Consider the following 15699-nt stretch of genomic DNA (forward strand, 5'->3'; position numbering starts at 1 on the left):
GGATGGTGGAAATGCAACGTCGATGCGAGTTTATCCCAAAATCCAAGTGCCACGGGCTGGGGTTGGTGTGTGCGAAACTCAGATGGTAGTTTTGTTGCAGCAGGTACGAATAAATGTATGCATAACTTTACTGCGGCGGAAGGCGAAGCTATGGCTATTTTGGAGGCTATGCGTGAAGCCATCTCAAGAGGGTGGTCCAATATTGTACTTGAAAGCGACTCCAAGGTTGTGGTAGACGCCGTACATGCTAACCATCAAGGCAACTCAGAATGGAGCTCTATTATTTCATCAATTAAATTATTGTTACAATGTAATACGGTCTTTGAGATTAAGTTCACTAAACGACAAGCGAACATGGCGGCTCACACTTTAGCTAGGGCGGCCTTTTCTTGGTCTAGTCGCAATTGCTTTAACAGTGTTTCTCGTTGTATTGAACCTTTTATTATTAATGAAATGAGTTAATTGTGTTTGTGTCAAAAAAAAAAAAAAACTCAATCACATTACAGTGGTTTAAATTGGACAAGAAATCCGTATTTTTTTTTTGTTAAACGAACCAACCCAATCCAATAATTAACGAATTGGTTCAGGTCGGGTCATCCGGCGGTGTTGAGATAGTAATATGGCCTAAGTAGTAGTTAACAAATCAGTTTTGTGGATTGAATTAAACTCAATCCAAATTCTAAAAGTTACCACACAAACAACAATGGTACTGCAAAGTGCCAACAAAATTGCCCAAACTATATAGCTAGAGCCAATCACAATCAGATAGAAATGATAAATGGTCATAATAAACATTGTCAAACTTGATAATATCATAATCAGAAGAAGAAAAATGTTGAAGGGTTTTTCCTTACAATGTTGAAGGGTTTTCCTTGCACAGCACAATGACTTTAAGCTACTGATGGATGTTTCAACAAACTAAACTGGTATAGACTATAGTCCTCAATTACAACTTCTCTCAGGGAGTGTTCTCTTTATCACCACCAAAAGAAGACGCGACTTGGCTTCTTTCGTCACTTGGGTGTAGACTAGCTTCAGCATTGGTTACGACTGGGGATGAGTCCATCAGACTAGCTACTAAAGCCACATTTAGATCTTCATCGTCGTCGTCTGAATACATTTCATCTTCCTCGTCTGAAAGAAACTGACTCGAATGTTGTTGCGTTTCAACAACTGCTTCTTGTGGAGCCTGCTGTACTGAGTTGCAGGAGTTGTTTATTCTCTCTTCTGAAAGAAACTGATTGGAATGTTGTTCACTTTCAACAACTCCTTGTGGAGTCTGCTGTTCTGGATTGAAGGATTTGTTTATTCTCTCAGCATCTTCAGGTGAAAGCCACTTCCCAAAACCAGTGGAATCTTCAGATGAAGAGATGGGAAACACTGTTGGAAAATTTCCTCTCACCACGAATATGCTCTGCCCAGGGCCTTTCCAATAGTTGAGGTAGACTGCAAGGCAAGACTTGGAAAGGCGCTCTGGAGCTGCACAGTAACTGTTAAAGTTATACCACTCTCCATTCACTTTGCGGACAGAATACCAGTGATCCTGCGGATGAAAAATGTAGGCATTTTCCAGGTCAGGATCCATCTTCGCCGGCTCGGCGACCGGAGAATTAAGTGGAATCACTTGTAGGTCCCACACTTCCAAAGCCTTTTGTATAACCTACAGGAAAAACTTTGCACAATTAAGTAACTCAATTGCAACGGATTGAAGTCCTAAAATGCCTGCCCAAAAAAAATTGGATGTGTGCAACAAACATCTCCTCAAACAGAAACCACCATTTTACTTTAAATTAATTATGTTTTTCCCAGAATCTGAATCGTACATACTGGACACCAAAGGTGTGGCAACATGCAAAAATATAATCCTAAATGTTAATTTCAATAACAGATGAAAACATACAAAACAGTTATAGAACTTGGATTTTGATAATGAAATTCAGAGACTGAATAATGCTATATAATATAGTATATCAATTGTGCTGAAAAGAAGATTAGAATCCATATATTTATTGCATATAATAGTTATACCGTATTATATCTTGTAAACAGAGAAAGAAATATTATGTAATTATTCTACACACACGGTTTCAAAATACTATGTCTCTTATGTTCCCACTATAAAAGTTCAAAAAAGAGGGGGGAAATGTCAAATAAAACTAGAAATGTGAGTCAAGTGCTACTCCCGAGATCTCCATACATGATTGCTCAAGATATATCCTATATATAAAATTCAATTAGTCAGTTTGAATTAATGCATGCATGCGTACTAATGTTTAATAGTATCGGTTAAAAAACACGCTTGAAAACAAAAGAGATTCGTATCTCACATGAGTAACTAACTAGTACCATCACTAAGTACAAAGACCATAAAAGCCATCTATGACGTATACGGCACTACAATTCAACTCCAGCCAAACCAAATCAACTTTCACAGTAACGCCACAATGAGACTTGTTTGTATTATTAGCCATGCACATACACACGAGAATCAAAACAAAATTCCACCACAAAAATAAAACTTACGAACTGTTTCCATTTAATTTAAATCCAATCCACACAAAATTTTCAAAATCAACAAAGATAATGCCATAAGTTACACCAGAATTTAAGTTGTTTTCATAACTCACCTTTAATTTCACCAACACAAAAGAAAGCCAACACAGATATAACTACAGACAGGCTTTTTAAATAATCATTGTTTTCAAATAGTGGCTATAGCATTATAGTATATCAAATTTAAACAAATCACAATTATTTTGCAATACACCGTGTAGTACTAAGTTCTGTCAAATACTATAGTGGTGCTTGAGCACAAATTTGAACAAATTGCTATTTTCCGCAATCTGCAATTGACAACACACGTAAATTTATCACAGTAAATTACGAAAAGTTTAAGTAAGCTAAATCTTGGGGACTCGTCAGGGTTCTTACAAACCCTAAAGCTTAGAAATTGTAACCAATAACAAGGTCGTTACATCGGCAGTTTTAAACTCAATAAATTTTGTACGCGAGTTAAATCCTTACCAATTAGACTAAGTTTATTTAGCACACTAGACACATAATTTAATCTAATTACACCCATTTATGAGCATTTGTTATCCATGATCAGAAAGCTAAATACATCACAATAATCAAAAGAACATAAACATGATAAAATTAATTCGGAATAATTGATTATGAATAAGAATTATGAAGTAACAAGTTAAGATTGGGATTAGTAAAGAAATGAAATTAACCTGGATGCTGAAATTGCCACCAAGGGATACATTATGCGAGACGTAACCACCGGCAGCGGGGAGCATCATCATTTGCCATTCCCTTTGATCAAGATCAGAAGCATGTGCAGCCAACTCGACTTCAGAGAAATATGGACCCTGAAGCAAAGTATTAATGCAATGAAGAGCGCAGAGATTGGATACTTGTCTCTCATGATACAGCATACCTCCATTGTTTGCTCCTTCCATCGCCGCTTCGATTCGATTTCAATTGAACTGAATTGAATCGATTTCACAGAATCGAATACTAACTAAACCCTAATTATGATATTTATAATATTAACATTTTCCTTTTATGTTATTCTTATTATTTTCTCTTTTCTGTCGTTTTTTCTTTTGCTTTTTGGATTGGAAGCTTTAGACATAAATGGAAGAAAATTTGTATAACAAATCGGGCTCTTAATTAACAGTTAAATTAATTAATTTACCAAGAAAAAACCTGGTAATATCGAGTTCGGTCGATAAGTAAAGTCGGAATAAGAATGTCAGGATAGTCTCACAAATGCTTACACTAGTAGATAAACTTAAATAGTCTAATCCAAACCGACCCTAAGTCTGTTTTGACCAAATAATGCTCAAAAAATTACTTGTGTATGCCAAGGTAAGAAAATCAGTGAAGCCACGAACAACAGAAATTAACAAGAGGTATGCAGCTACTTTCAGAAACAGCCTTGAATCCTTACCAAGTGCAATATCTTGAGAAACCAGCCTAGACTTTCAAATTTTAAGATGATATCAGAGCCTATTCAAAATTCGTTGGGCCACCTGCGGTGACTTGGATTACACTCTAGATGTCCCATCTTGGGCGTAAGGAGGTTTGAGGAACTAATTTTGTAACAAAATTTTTAGAGGATTGATACGATGACACCTAATCATTGAGGAGACTAATTTTGGTGATAGAATTCTTTGGAGGATTGATGTGATAGTACCCTAATCATGGCACTTTAAGAATTAAGACTTGGTGTTACATCAGTTGCACACATTGATTGATCTCCGACGCCGATTTTGAGATCAGTTGGCTCACATTACAACTTTAACAAATTAACTTAAAATTATCTTCACCGTTTATTTGAGATCAGAAAGTCAAAATCAATAACTACGTCATGCAATTATCGGATCACACGGTTACTACACAGAATCCAAATCCCTGATAACTATTGTCTCTACAATCTATAAACCAAGTCTAAACAGTAAACATCATTGCAGACTTACACTACCGTTGCACAAAGAGCATTAAGTTTTAAAACTATTCATCATATTTCTTAAATCTTCAACAGCTAAGAATGTATAATCTACAAACTCCATTTGCATATACAGTTTAAGCATACAATATACATGTTACACAAACTTCAACCTCCAAATCATACAACTTTTTTCCATTAAAACAAATGGCTATGTACCAAATAAACCAAAAATGAAAAAACAATACAAATATTTTACAATTCTAGATCATAATGAATGTCTAAATTTGAAGATCTCAATGATCAATAAACCCTTTTACAATTCATCACGGATATACAACTTAATTAAGTGTTTATAATATAAAGCCCTATCATATAAGTGCTTATGTATTATAAGCTATTTCTATAACAAACCGTAAAATAAAGTCAAATAGTTTTCATATAAGTTATAGATTGTTTTCATAAGCTATTCTAGAGAACTAGAGAGTTTAAGGATATAAGTTGAAAACAACTTAAAGACATTCCTACGTTGTTTTCAGAAGCTCACTCAAAGAAGAGTTTCACAAGTTTATATCTTAATATATAAGCTCAAATAAGCCAAATCAAGCAAGCCCTTATGGTTCAGACATCACAATAAAGTCTTTTTTAAGACTCCGTATCCAGTTCAATGACCGACTAATCTAAGGGACACTATCGAGGAGCCAATTTAAGCTAGCATTTTGCTCTACATGGACTAACTCAACACATGAAGTGGCACTGGAGAGTATTCAAACATAAATGTATAAGTATTTATTTATTTACCTATTGAGAATTGATGCTGATTTAGCCCAAATAAAAAGAATAATAACAAAGAGAATAAGAACATTAAGAACATTAGAAACAAGAGACAAAAGGGTATACCTAGTTCTCTCAAAAACAACAAAAGCCGCTGATGTCACCAACAATATCATCCCAATTTGATTCATCTTCCTCCAATAGTATCAAGTCTGCAACTGCATTCAAACATCACATTGATTCAAAAACAATTTCAATGTCAAAGGTCATTCGTTTCAAAATTAATACCGAAAAAAAAAACAAAAATTAACCGAACAATATGAGAAAATGGTATACCTTGACCACTTCCAAGGATCTCGTGAAGAGTTATTTCTGTGTTGAACAAGCGTTGAGATGAACCCATTTTCGGGATGAAGGAGAAGAAGATGATGACGAAGAAAGGATTTGTTTCAGCAAAAAACAGAGCTTTGAAATGATCGATAAAAAAGGAAGAAAAACTGTGTTTTTGTTTTACTAATTTTTAAGAAACTTTTACCATATTAAGTAGTTCTGTAACTAGAGGGGCTGTTTACAGTTAGGTTTTAATATGTTTTTAGGAAAAATTTCATCCAATTTAAATATAAAATTAATTTAAAAAAAAAAGCAACAAAAAAATGTAATACAATTTAGGCCTGGTTATGATTTTACTTATTTTTTAGCTTGTGAAAATAGTTTATGCAAATAAATAAAATTTTATGTTAACTCATAAGTTTTCACTCACAAAAATTGCATTTTTATAACTTACTTTCTCATAAACTACCTTAAAAAAACTTATAATAATGCATAAAAGATTATTTTATTTGCATAAGTTAGTTCGCATAAACTCAAAAAGAAATCAATCCAAACAGACCCTTAATTTTGTGTGTTTTTAGTAAGATTAATTTCTTTTGGGATTGAAAAGGCTTAAAGCTCAAAAAAATAAAAAATATATGGGGATCAATTGAGGAGTAGAGAGACTCCCAAAGTATGATACTCTTTTTGAATTTTGTCCTAATTAAAATCGGAAGAAAGGAATATCAAATCCTTTTTGGCTAATAAATCTGCACATAAGTTGGTCTCTCTGAACTAATGTTGAATAGTGACAATCCAATTTAGAAGATTTACTAAGAACCTCTTACAGAAGAGGTTTGAAATAAGAGTTTGGCATTTGCAGATGTTGCAGATGTTGTTCCAGAAGAGTTTGGCATTTGCAGATGTGGTAGGATGATTGAGAACAACATCTGCAACAAGAGTAGAGTCGATTTCAAAAATGATATGGTCGAGATGAAAATGATGTGAAATACGCATAACATGAACTAAACTCCACATTTCAACACTTAAACACTGAATAAGGCCACCATGAGAGAGTCTCTAAGCAATCTATCACAAGTCGAGAAACCATTTCTTTTACTTTGCATTCTCATCTACATTAAACTTAAAAATATCTATAAGAAGGAGCTCGCATCTAATAGGAAAGATGGCTTCGTAGCTCTCGATACAAGTCGCTCGTTTAATAATATTATCAACTGTCATTTGCACTTGATTAACTATATGAAGAAACCAATTTTTTCGAAGATTGGAGTACTTATTAAATACCAATTTATTATGATTTTTCCGCAAAACATTGACAAAGTTGTCAAAAAGTTGCTCAACTTCCCGTGTATTTCTCATATCTTCATTACCAATATTCCATTCAAGCCAAGATGCTAGACTAAAGAACTTCGTCCAATTATCTAATTTGATGATCGAGAACAAAAATTACATTACTTCTAAGTCACTGAATTAATTTAATGGTGAGAGGTTTGAGTAATATGTAATAAGTCCTAAATTCGATCATAGTCCATGTAACAAAAAAAAATTACATTGCTTCTTCACAATCTCTCAATATTATTATCATCAGTGTTGTTGAAATCAAACAGAGTCTAAAACTACAATAAATAAATCTTTAATATTAATTCTGTTCTGAAAATTGACACGCGGCAAAACAACACGACACTAATTATCAAAAAAAAAATCACAAAATCGAAAGCCATAAAAAACAAAAAATGACTTAAAAGTTTTAAAACCGACAATTTCGTGAAATAATTATAATTAAATTTAACAGTCAATTAAATACCCGATTTATTATACAAATTTTCTTCCATTTCCATTTTCGTCTCGTAACACAAACAATACCCCAATCCATAAAGCAAAAGAAAAAACGACACAAAAGAGAAAAGAATAAGAACAACGAAGAACAAAACAAAACCGTTAATTAACTACTATATAATTATCAAAATTAGGGTTTACTTATTAGTATTCGATTCTGCAAAATCAATTGAATTGAATTGAAATCGAAACCGAAACGATGATGGAAGGAGCAAGCAATGGAGGTATGTTATATCATGAGGTACAAGAATCGAAGCTTTGTGCTGTTCATTGCGTTAACACAGTTCTTCAAGGTCCATTTTTCTCTGAATTTGACTTAGCTGCACTCGCTTCCGATCTCGATAACAAAGAACGACAGATGATGATGCTTCCCGCTCACTCTTCCGCTTCCGGTGATTTATTCTCTCATAATGTTTCTCTTGATGGTGATTTCAGCATCCAGGTTTATTTCTCAATTATTCTTATTCATAATCGATTATTCTGAATTAATTTTTTATTATTTTGATGTATTTAGCTTTTTTTATCATGGGTAAGAAATGCTCATAAATGGGTGTAATTAGATTAAATTATGTGTCTAGTGAGTCAAAGATTAAATTTTTATGTTTAGTTCCACTTCTAGAGTGGCCAAAATTGATTATAGAGGTAAAGAAAAATGATTTTGACATGTTTGGTTTCTCTATAGTATAATTGATTTTGGCTCCAGAATTTATTCTATTTTGAGACTAGAAATTGTACTTCTGATTCTAAAATTGATTTTTTACAGTCAAATTTTTTGTTCAAGTAACTTTTACATGAATGTATCCAAGCATAGATCATTTTACCTTCAACTCAATTTTAGTCAGAATTAATTTACTCAAAATCATTTTTTTCTCACTGCATAACCAAACATACATAGTCTAATTGGTAAGGATTTAACTCATGTGTATACTATAAATTATATGAGTTCTAAACTGCCGATGTAATGACCTTTGTTGTTGGTGTATAATTTATAAGCTTCAGGGTTTGTAAGAACCTCGACGAGTCCTTGGGATTTAGTTCACTTTGTAATTTACTGTGTTTTATTTACATGTTGTCAATTGTAGAAAATAGCAGTTGTTCCAATTAGTGCTCTAGCACCGCTATTATAGTTATTTGGTAGAACTTTGTACTAGATAGTGTATTGTATAACAATATCAATTTGTTTAAAGTTAATGCTATAGCCACTATTTGACAACAATGATTATTTTAAAAGAATGTCTGTAGTTATATCTGTGTTGGCTTTCTTTTTTGTGTTGATGAAATTAAAGTTGAGTTATGAAAACAGCTTAAATTCATGGTATAACTTGGTGTATTATCTTTGTTGATTTTGAAAATTTTGTGTTGTTTGTTTGGATTTAAATTAGATCGAAAGAGTTTGTAAGTTTTATTTTTGTTGAGGAATTTTGTTTTTTATTCTCTTGCTGTGCATGTGCATGGCTAATACAAACAAGTTTTATTATGGCGTTACTGTGAAAGTTGTTTTGGTTTGCCTGGAGTTGAATTGTAACGTTGTATACACCATAGGGTATCGCTGAGCAATAACAATTTGTTAAAATTATGCTACACTATAATGTTAACCGCTATTTGACAACCTTGATTATTTAAAAAGAATGTCTTCAGTTATATATGTGGCCGTTTTCTTGTGTTGATGATGGTGAGTTATGAAAACAGCTTAAGTTAATCTTATAACTGAGTGCATCATCTTTGTTGATTTTGAAAACTTTGTTTGGATTTAAATTAAATGGAAACAGTTTGTAAGTTTTATTTTGTTGAGGAAATTTGTTTTTGATTCTCTTGTTGTGTATGTGTATGGCACGCTAATAATACAAACAAGTCTCATTGTGACGTTAGTGTGAAAATTGTTTTGGTTTGTCTGGAGTTGAATTGTAACACCGTATACGTCATAGATTGTTTTTATGAGCATTGTATTTAGTGAGGGTACTAGTTAGTTACCCATGAGAGATACAGATCTCTTTTGTTTTCACGCGTGTTTTGTAACCGATACTATTAAGCAAATAGTACGCATGCATTAATTGAAACTGAATAATTGAATTTTATATATAGCATATATCTTGCGCAATGATGTATGGAGATTTTGGGAGTAGCACTTCATACACACTTCTACTAGTTATATTTGACACCCCCCTCCCCCATCTTGTTTTTTGGGCTTTTTTCAATTTTTGACTTGGGTATGTGCATGGCTAATACTAACATGTTCTGGTTTGTCTGGAATTCTGTTATAATGTCAGATACATCACAAATGGTTGTTATAAGCTCTGTTTATTAAGCCATGCTTTGCAACGTCCCTATTAAACAAATAGTATACATCATACATGCATCATTTGTTAAGCTTTTAAAAAAAGTTAAAAAGTGGTTTATATTTTGTAAAGCAGAAGCTATTAATCTTTTGGTTACTACTGTAAAATCATGTTTTGTTTTAATAGGTAGTTATAATTTTAGAAGCTACCTTAGTAACTTTGTATTATTACTGTATTTTGTTTTTATAAGTAGTTATTGATTTTTTAAATTTCAAATTCAAGTATTGTAAAAGCTTAATCAAACAGCTTAGAAACTTTAGAAAGCTGTTTTTCTAGATAAAACATAAAAGTGACTTTTTCATGAAAAACTCAAACAAACGGGTTCTAAGTCATTGGCAATAACTGCTGCGAAAAAATTTAAGCAAAGAAGGAATGTGGACCAGTCTTTTAAAACTGCAGCATGATCCATATTTTTCTTTCCTGTGACTTCTCCCGTAGGTCATCTGTCTCAGATGCTTAGTATGTTTCTAGAGTTGCTTAATCTCTAGGATTTGTGTAAAATCATCTAAGCCCTGACTAGTGCGTTGCTGCTCGTATGGGAAAACCTAATAATCAGAACATAGAAAAAATAGATTTTCCAATATAACCATGCTTTCCTAATTTGAGTAAAATTTGGATAGCCTTGTATTTCCAAAATCCCAAAATATCAAACACCTGATAGCTTTATATAACTAGAAGTTTCCAATATGAAAACTTCTAGTACGCCCATTTTCGTATAGCTTTTGGATATTCAAAGTATCTAAATTACACTGTCTCCACAAGTGGCAATCACTATACAAGTACCACTGTCTAGTACCTCTCAGACGAGTGAACCTTGAATGATATGCCAAAGGCCCAACACTCTTTCATTGTTGAAGACCCCTCCCACTATGTGGATGACCTTGGGTTGCTCAGTTATAGGGTTCCGATGGCATGTTATCACACATGGCCTCTATAGTGGTCAATGTCTATTTCCCTCTTTATCTCCACTGTGACCCCCACACGTATATTCTCTTTTTTGCCTCTACCTTGTTACCCATTGGATGATTTTGAAACATACTGTTATTTACTTATCTCTCTTTTATTCTTCTTTTGACTTTTTTGCTAGTTCCTTCATTGCTTGAAGAATTTTTTTTGTTCCCATCCTCTGACTCTGCAATTCTGATTTTGGCGTGTCAACTTTCTTGAGTGGTGTTAGTACCTACCCCTATTACAACTTGCCTTTCAGCCGATTCTACTCCCTTGCCCTCCTTGCATCATCCATTTCTTCTCATATATAAGTTGTACAATGTCCATCTAAATCTCATAATGACTTATACTACTGCAACTTCAGTCCTGCCCACACCTCTTTGGTGACCTTCAAGGAAACCCTTTTAAGAGATATTCTTGCTCTACCACGTGTTGTGAGCAACATATATATTAGATTGTTCCTCTTTTTTTAGGCAATGAACAGGTAGAATAATTACATGATACTCTATCTCTATTTACAAGATATAATACAATATAACTGTTCTATACAATAAATATATGGATGCTAATCTTATTTTCAACACAATTATATACTATTATATATCATTATTCAGTCTCTTGATTTCATTATCAAAGTCCAAGTTCTATAACTGTTTTGTATATTTTCATCTGTTATTGAAATTAACATTTAGGGTTGTATTTGTGCATGTTGCCACACCTTTGGTGCCGTGTATGTACGAATCAGATTATGGGAAAAACATCTTAGTTTGAAGTAAACTAGTGGTTTCTGTTTGATGGAAATGTTTGTTGCATGCATCCAATAATTTTTTGGGCAGCCAATTTAGGACTTGGATCCATTGCAATTGAGTTACTTAATTGTGCAAAACTTTTCCTGTAGGTTTTACAAAAGGCTTTGGAAGTGTGGGACCTACAAGTCATTCCCCTTGATTCTCCAGTTGCCGAGCCTGCCCAGATTGACCCTGAGCTGGAAAATGCCTTCATTTGTCATCTGCAGGATCATTGGTTTTGTATCCGCAAAGTGAATGGAGAGTGGTATAACTTTGACAGTCTCTACGCAGCTCCACAGCACCTTTCCAAGTTTTACCTTGCAGCCTACCTTGACTCTTTGAAAGGCTTTGGGTGGAGCATATTCCTGGTGAGAGGAAATTTTCCAAAAGAGTTTCCCATCTCTTCAGCTGAGTCTTCCAATGGTTTCGGGCAGTGGCTTTCACCTGAAGATGCTGAGAGAATTACCAAATCTTGCAACTCAGTACAGCAGGCTCCACGAGAAAGAGTTGTTGATAGGCAACAACATTCAAATCAGTTTCTTTCACATGAGGAAGCTGAAATGTTTTCAGACATGGAAGATGAGGATCTAAAGGCGGCTATAGCAGCTAGTCTGATGGATTCGGCCCCATCTGAAGCCAGTGCTCCTCAAAATGATGATAAGCAAAAGAGTATACAAGTGGAAAGCATTGAAACTAGTCTACCTCCCAGTGATGAAAGAAACAAACATGTAGACGCTACTGATGCTGGTTCTCTGAAGGATACAAACAACCAAGTCGCATCTTCTTTAGGTGGTGATAAATCTCAAAGTGAAAACCAGAATAAAGAGAAATCTCCCTGAGAGAAGATTGTGGTTTAATTTGCATTTGATTTGTTTTTGCAATTGAGGACAATAATTTATACCCGTTTAGTTTGTTGAAACATACATCAGTGGCTTAAAGTCATTGTGTTGTGCAGTATACACATTCTCATATCAATTGCATGATTTATAAACTGTAAGGAAAACCCTTCAACATTTTTTCTGATTATGATATTTATCCAGTTTTGACAATGATTTTTAAGACCCTTTATCATTCCTACCTGATCGTGATAGCTCTAGTTACATAGTTTGCGCAATTTTGTTGACAGTACCATTAAGTTGTTTGTGGCAACTTTTATCTGACAAAACTGATTTGTTAACTACTACTTAGTCCATATTACGAGAAACTCTTACCTAGGCACAACTACTTTAGGCACACATACATCAATTCAAAAAATTAAATAGAAAATATATTTGTCACATCAATTAATATAAATTCAATTTATTTTTCTTTAATTTTATTTACTTAATGTGAGTGTGCCTAACAAATTATTATTTGTGCTTGTGCCCATATAAGTATTTCTCCCATATTACTATCTCAACACCCCCCGGCTGGGGTTGGTTCTTTCGACAAAACTAATGATCCTGCAGATGACTTTCATATTGGAAACAATAGCAACATAAGCTCACAAAATCACAAAAAAAAATTAGTTTTCCAACCTCTCTTGTAAAGTCAATAAAAAGAATGTTGGCATAATTTAAACAATTAAACTACTTAGAGCTAGGCTTGGGAACAGGCCTGAGCCTGGCCTACGAATTTTTTTCGGGCCTGAACCTGACCTGTGGCCTATCAAATGTTATTTTTTTTGGCCTGGCCTGAGCCTTTTAAAAGTCTGGTCTGGCCTTGTAGCCTGTTTAAAAGCATGTGTTACATTAAAGCTACTCTATATAGTTTTTTTAAATAGGCTAAACAGGCCTTAAAAAGTTCACATTTAAATTTTTATAATTTCTACAACATTAATAAAAAGCTAATAATATGATTAACACAATAATTAAAAACTAATAAAATAACAAATACGATTACGAAAAGTCGCAACAATTAAAAGCTAATAATGTTTATATAAATAATATATTTTTATAAGATATAAATAATAATATTATATAAATAATAATTATTATAAACAGGCCGGCCTATCAGGCTTTGTAGGCCTTTTTAGAAGCCTAAGCCTGGCCTATTTATATAAACATGCCGTTTTCAAAGCCTAAGCCTGGCATTTTTAATAACCAGGCTAGGCTAGGCCAGGCCGAAGGCCCCTGTAGGCCGCCTGGCCTATTCCCAACCCTACTTAGAGCTAGACCTTGCGCTAAAACCACTAGTAAATCCATCTAATAGAAAAAGATATACCCGAGTACATTAAATATCATATTTTTGCTCATATTTTTTATATGTCATTGACTACACACTTTTTGAGATGATTTTACTATTTTGAGTATCCTTAACTAGTGTCTCGGAAGCACTAGTTAACATTTTTCCTTTTTTTATACATTAAAGATAAAGATGACACGGTTTGAATTGAATTCTACCAAAAGTCCAAAACAATTCAACTTTAACTCTTGGAGAAGTCGTCTTTTATCTAAAGCCGGGAATGAGATAATGATTAAATCAGTTTTACAGGCAATTCCAGCATATGTTATGAGTATTTATCTCTTACTGGATTCCTTGATATATGAGATAGAAAGAATGATCAATGTTTTTTTGTGGAGTGGTGGTAATAATAATAAAGGTATTCGATGGCTTGCGTGGGATAAGATGGTAGGTTCCAAAGAAGTAGGAGGCCTAGGATTTCGTGATTTCCAAATGTTCAACATGACAATGGTAGCTAAACAAGGATGGAACATCATTACTTAACCAAACTCCTTGGTGGCGAGAATTCTCAAGGCTAGGTATTTTCCTCGGTCATCATTATTTGAGACTAATCTTGGCAATAACCCGAGTTTTACATGGAGAAGTATTTGGAAATCAAGACACTTTGATTCATGGTTGTAGGTGGAGCATTGGCAATGGTAGTAACATAAAAGTGATGAACGAACCTTGGTTGAGAGTAGAAGGTGGTCGTTGGATTGAAGCTCCACAAAATCAAGGTGTGTACTCCTTATCTATCCAACAACTTATGCTACCAAATGTTAAGCGGCGGGATACTGAAAAAATTAATTTGTTGTTTCCGGAAGAAGTGGCGAATAACATACTTGCTGTCCCGTTATGGGATGTAGTACAAGAGGATAAATTAATTTGGAGTGAGGATAGAGATGGAATGTATATGGTACATTCTGGATACAAGACTCTCATGAAAGAAAAAGCTTTAAGGCGACCACCAAGAGGGGAAGCAGATTGGGGAAGGTTATGGAAAGATTAAAGCACCCCCTAAGACCAAGCATTTGTTATGGAGAATTTGCAAGGAATGTCTACCTAGTACCTACTCGGATACGGTTAAGAAATCGATATATGTACAATGTCCGTTGGAGTGTCCTTCAATGCACAGTGGAGCCGGAAGAAGAATGGCATATATTCTTTGATTGTGATGGAAGCAAGTAAGCTTGGAATGTCATGGAACTTGGACACATACTGCAGCAGCGCCAGCATGCAACACAGAATTTTAATGAGTTTATTTTGAACATATGCAGTACTGAAAGCACGCTGATTGCAGGGAAGGTAGCTGTTCTTATGTGGCAGATATGGCAGAATCGAAACACACAAGTCTGGGACAGCAGCAGTATTAATGCACGGCAGGTAGGTACAAGAAGTATTTGAGGAGCAAAATCAAAGTGAAGATGCAGCAACAAACAGCAGTACCACAGTGGAGGCCACCAAGACAAGGTTACTTGAAGTGCAACGTGGATGCTAGTTTCTTTGATGCAACCGGAGCAACGGGTGGAGTTGGTGTTTATGCGATCACCGCGGACAATTCATACTTGCTGGAACCAACCTCTTCCAAGGTAGATTAAGCATATTGGAGGGAGAAGCAATGGTACTCAAAGAAGCAATTGAAGAAGGAATCAATAGAGGATTTTCTCATGTCATATTTGAGTGATTCTAAAGTGGTAGTTGATGCTATTTCCTCTAGGCATGTTGGTTCGTCGGAATTTAGTATTGTAATTTCTCACATTAAGTCGTTATTATTATTAGCTCAAAACTTTGAGGTATAGTTTGTCAAGCGGCAAGCGAATTGGTAGCTCACCACTTAGCGAGGGCAACCTATTCCTTAGCTAGTCGCAATGTTTTTGAGTCGATCCCTTGTATTGAACACTACTTGAATAATGAAATAAATTAAGTTTGTTATTGTCAACAAAAAAAAAAACTACGGTGCATTAATCACTTGTATCCAACCACTAGGTTCATACGATGAATTTTTCAGTTATACAAATTATCATTTATT

The 15699-nt window shown here is 34.3% G+C and overlaps 2 protein-coding genes across 4 annotated transcripts; one reads left to right on the forward strand and one right to left on the reverse strand.

Moving 5' to 3' along the window:
* Positions 1 to 533: 533 nt before the first annotated feature.
* On the reverse strand, positions 534 to 5751 carry LOC123924813 (ataxin-3 homolog). 3 transcript variants are annotated; one of them, XM_045977786.1, is made up of 4 exons: positions 5567 to 5751; positions 5357 to 5448; positions 3237 to 3318; positions 694 to 1660 (listed from the first exon to the last, which is right to left on the reverse strand). In XM_045977786.1, exons 2-4 carry the CDS (start codon positions 5419 to 5421, stop codon positions 959 to 961), a joined length of 849 nt encoding a protein of 282 aa, XP_045833742.1. In that variant the 5' UTR covers positions 5422 to 5448; positions 5567 to 5751; the 3' UTR covers positions 694 to 958. The 3 variants fall into 3 exon arrangements, with proteins under 3 accessions (XP_045833741.1, XP_045833742.1, XP_045833743.1); XM_045977787.1 differs by having other exon boundaries at positions 702 to 1660; positions 3237 to 3374; XM_045977785.1 differs by having other exon boundaries at positions 534 to 1660; positions 3237 to 5448.
* A 1558-nt stretch (positions 5752 to 7309) lies between these two features.
* Positions 7310 to 12512, forward strand: LOC123924814 (ataxin-3 homolog). Its single transcript, XM_045977788.1, has 2 exons — positions 7310 to 7838; positions 11579 to 12512. Exons 1-2 carry the CDS (start codon positions 7596 to 7598, stop codon positions 12305 to 12307), a joined length of 972 nt encoding a protein of 323 aa, XP_045833744.1. The 5' UTR covers positions 7310 to 7595; the 3' UTR covers positions 12308 to 12512.
* Positions 12513 to 15699: the final 3187 nt, after the last annotated feature.

Source organism: Trifolium pratense, linkage group LG4 (assembly GCF_020283565.1).
Source record: "Trifolium pratense cultivar HEN17-A07 linkage group LG4, ARS_RC_1.1, whole genome shotgun sequence".
In the NCBI taxonomy this organism is placed as follows: domain Eukaryota; kingdom Viridiplantae; phylum Streptophyta; class Magnoliopsida; order Fabales; family Fabaceae; genus Trifolium; species Trifolium pratense.

Bases quoted from the DNA above. Each gene is read 5' to 3' on its own strand.
- LOC123924814 (XM_045977788.1), top strand. From the start codon at position 7,596: ATGATGGAAGGAGCAAGCAATGGAGGTATGTTATATCATGAGGTACAA. The intron at 7,839-11,578 runs GTTTATTTCTCA...CTTTTCCTGTAG, and splicing joins ATGGTGATTTCAGCATCCAG to GTTTTACAAAAGGCTTTGGA.
- LOC123924813 (XM_045977785.1), bottom strand. From the start codon at position 3,464: ATGGAAGGAGCAAACAATGGAGGTATGCTGTATCATGAGAGACAAGTA. The intron at 1,661-3,236 runs GTTAATTTCATT...TTTTTCCTGTAG, and splicing joins GTGGCAATTTCAGCATCCAG to GTTATACAAAAGGCTTTGGA.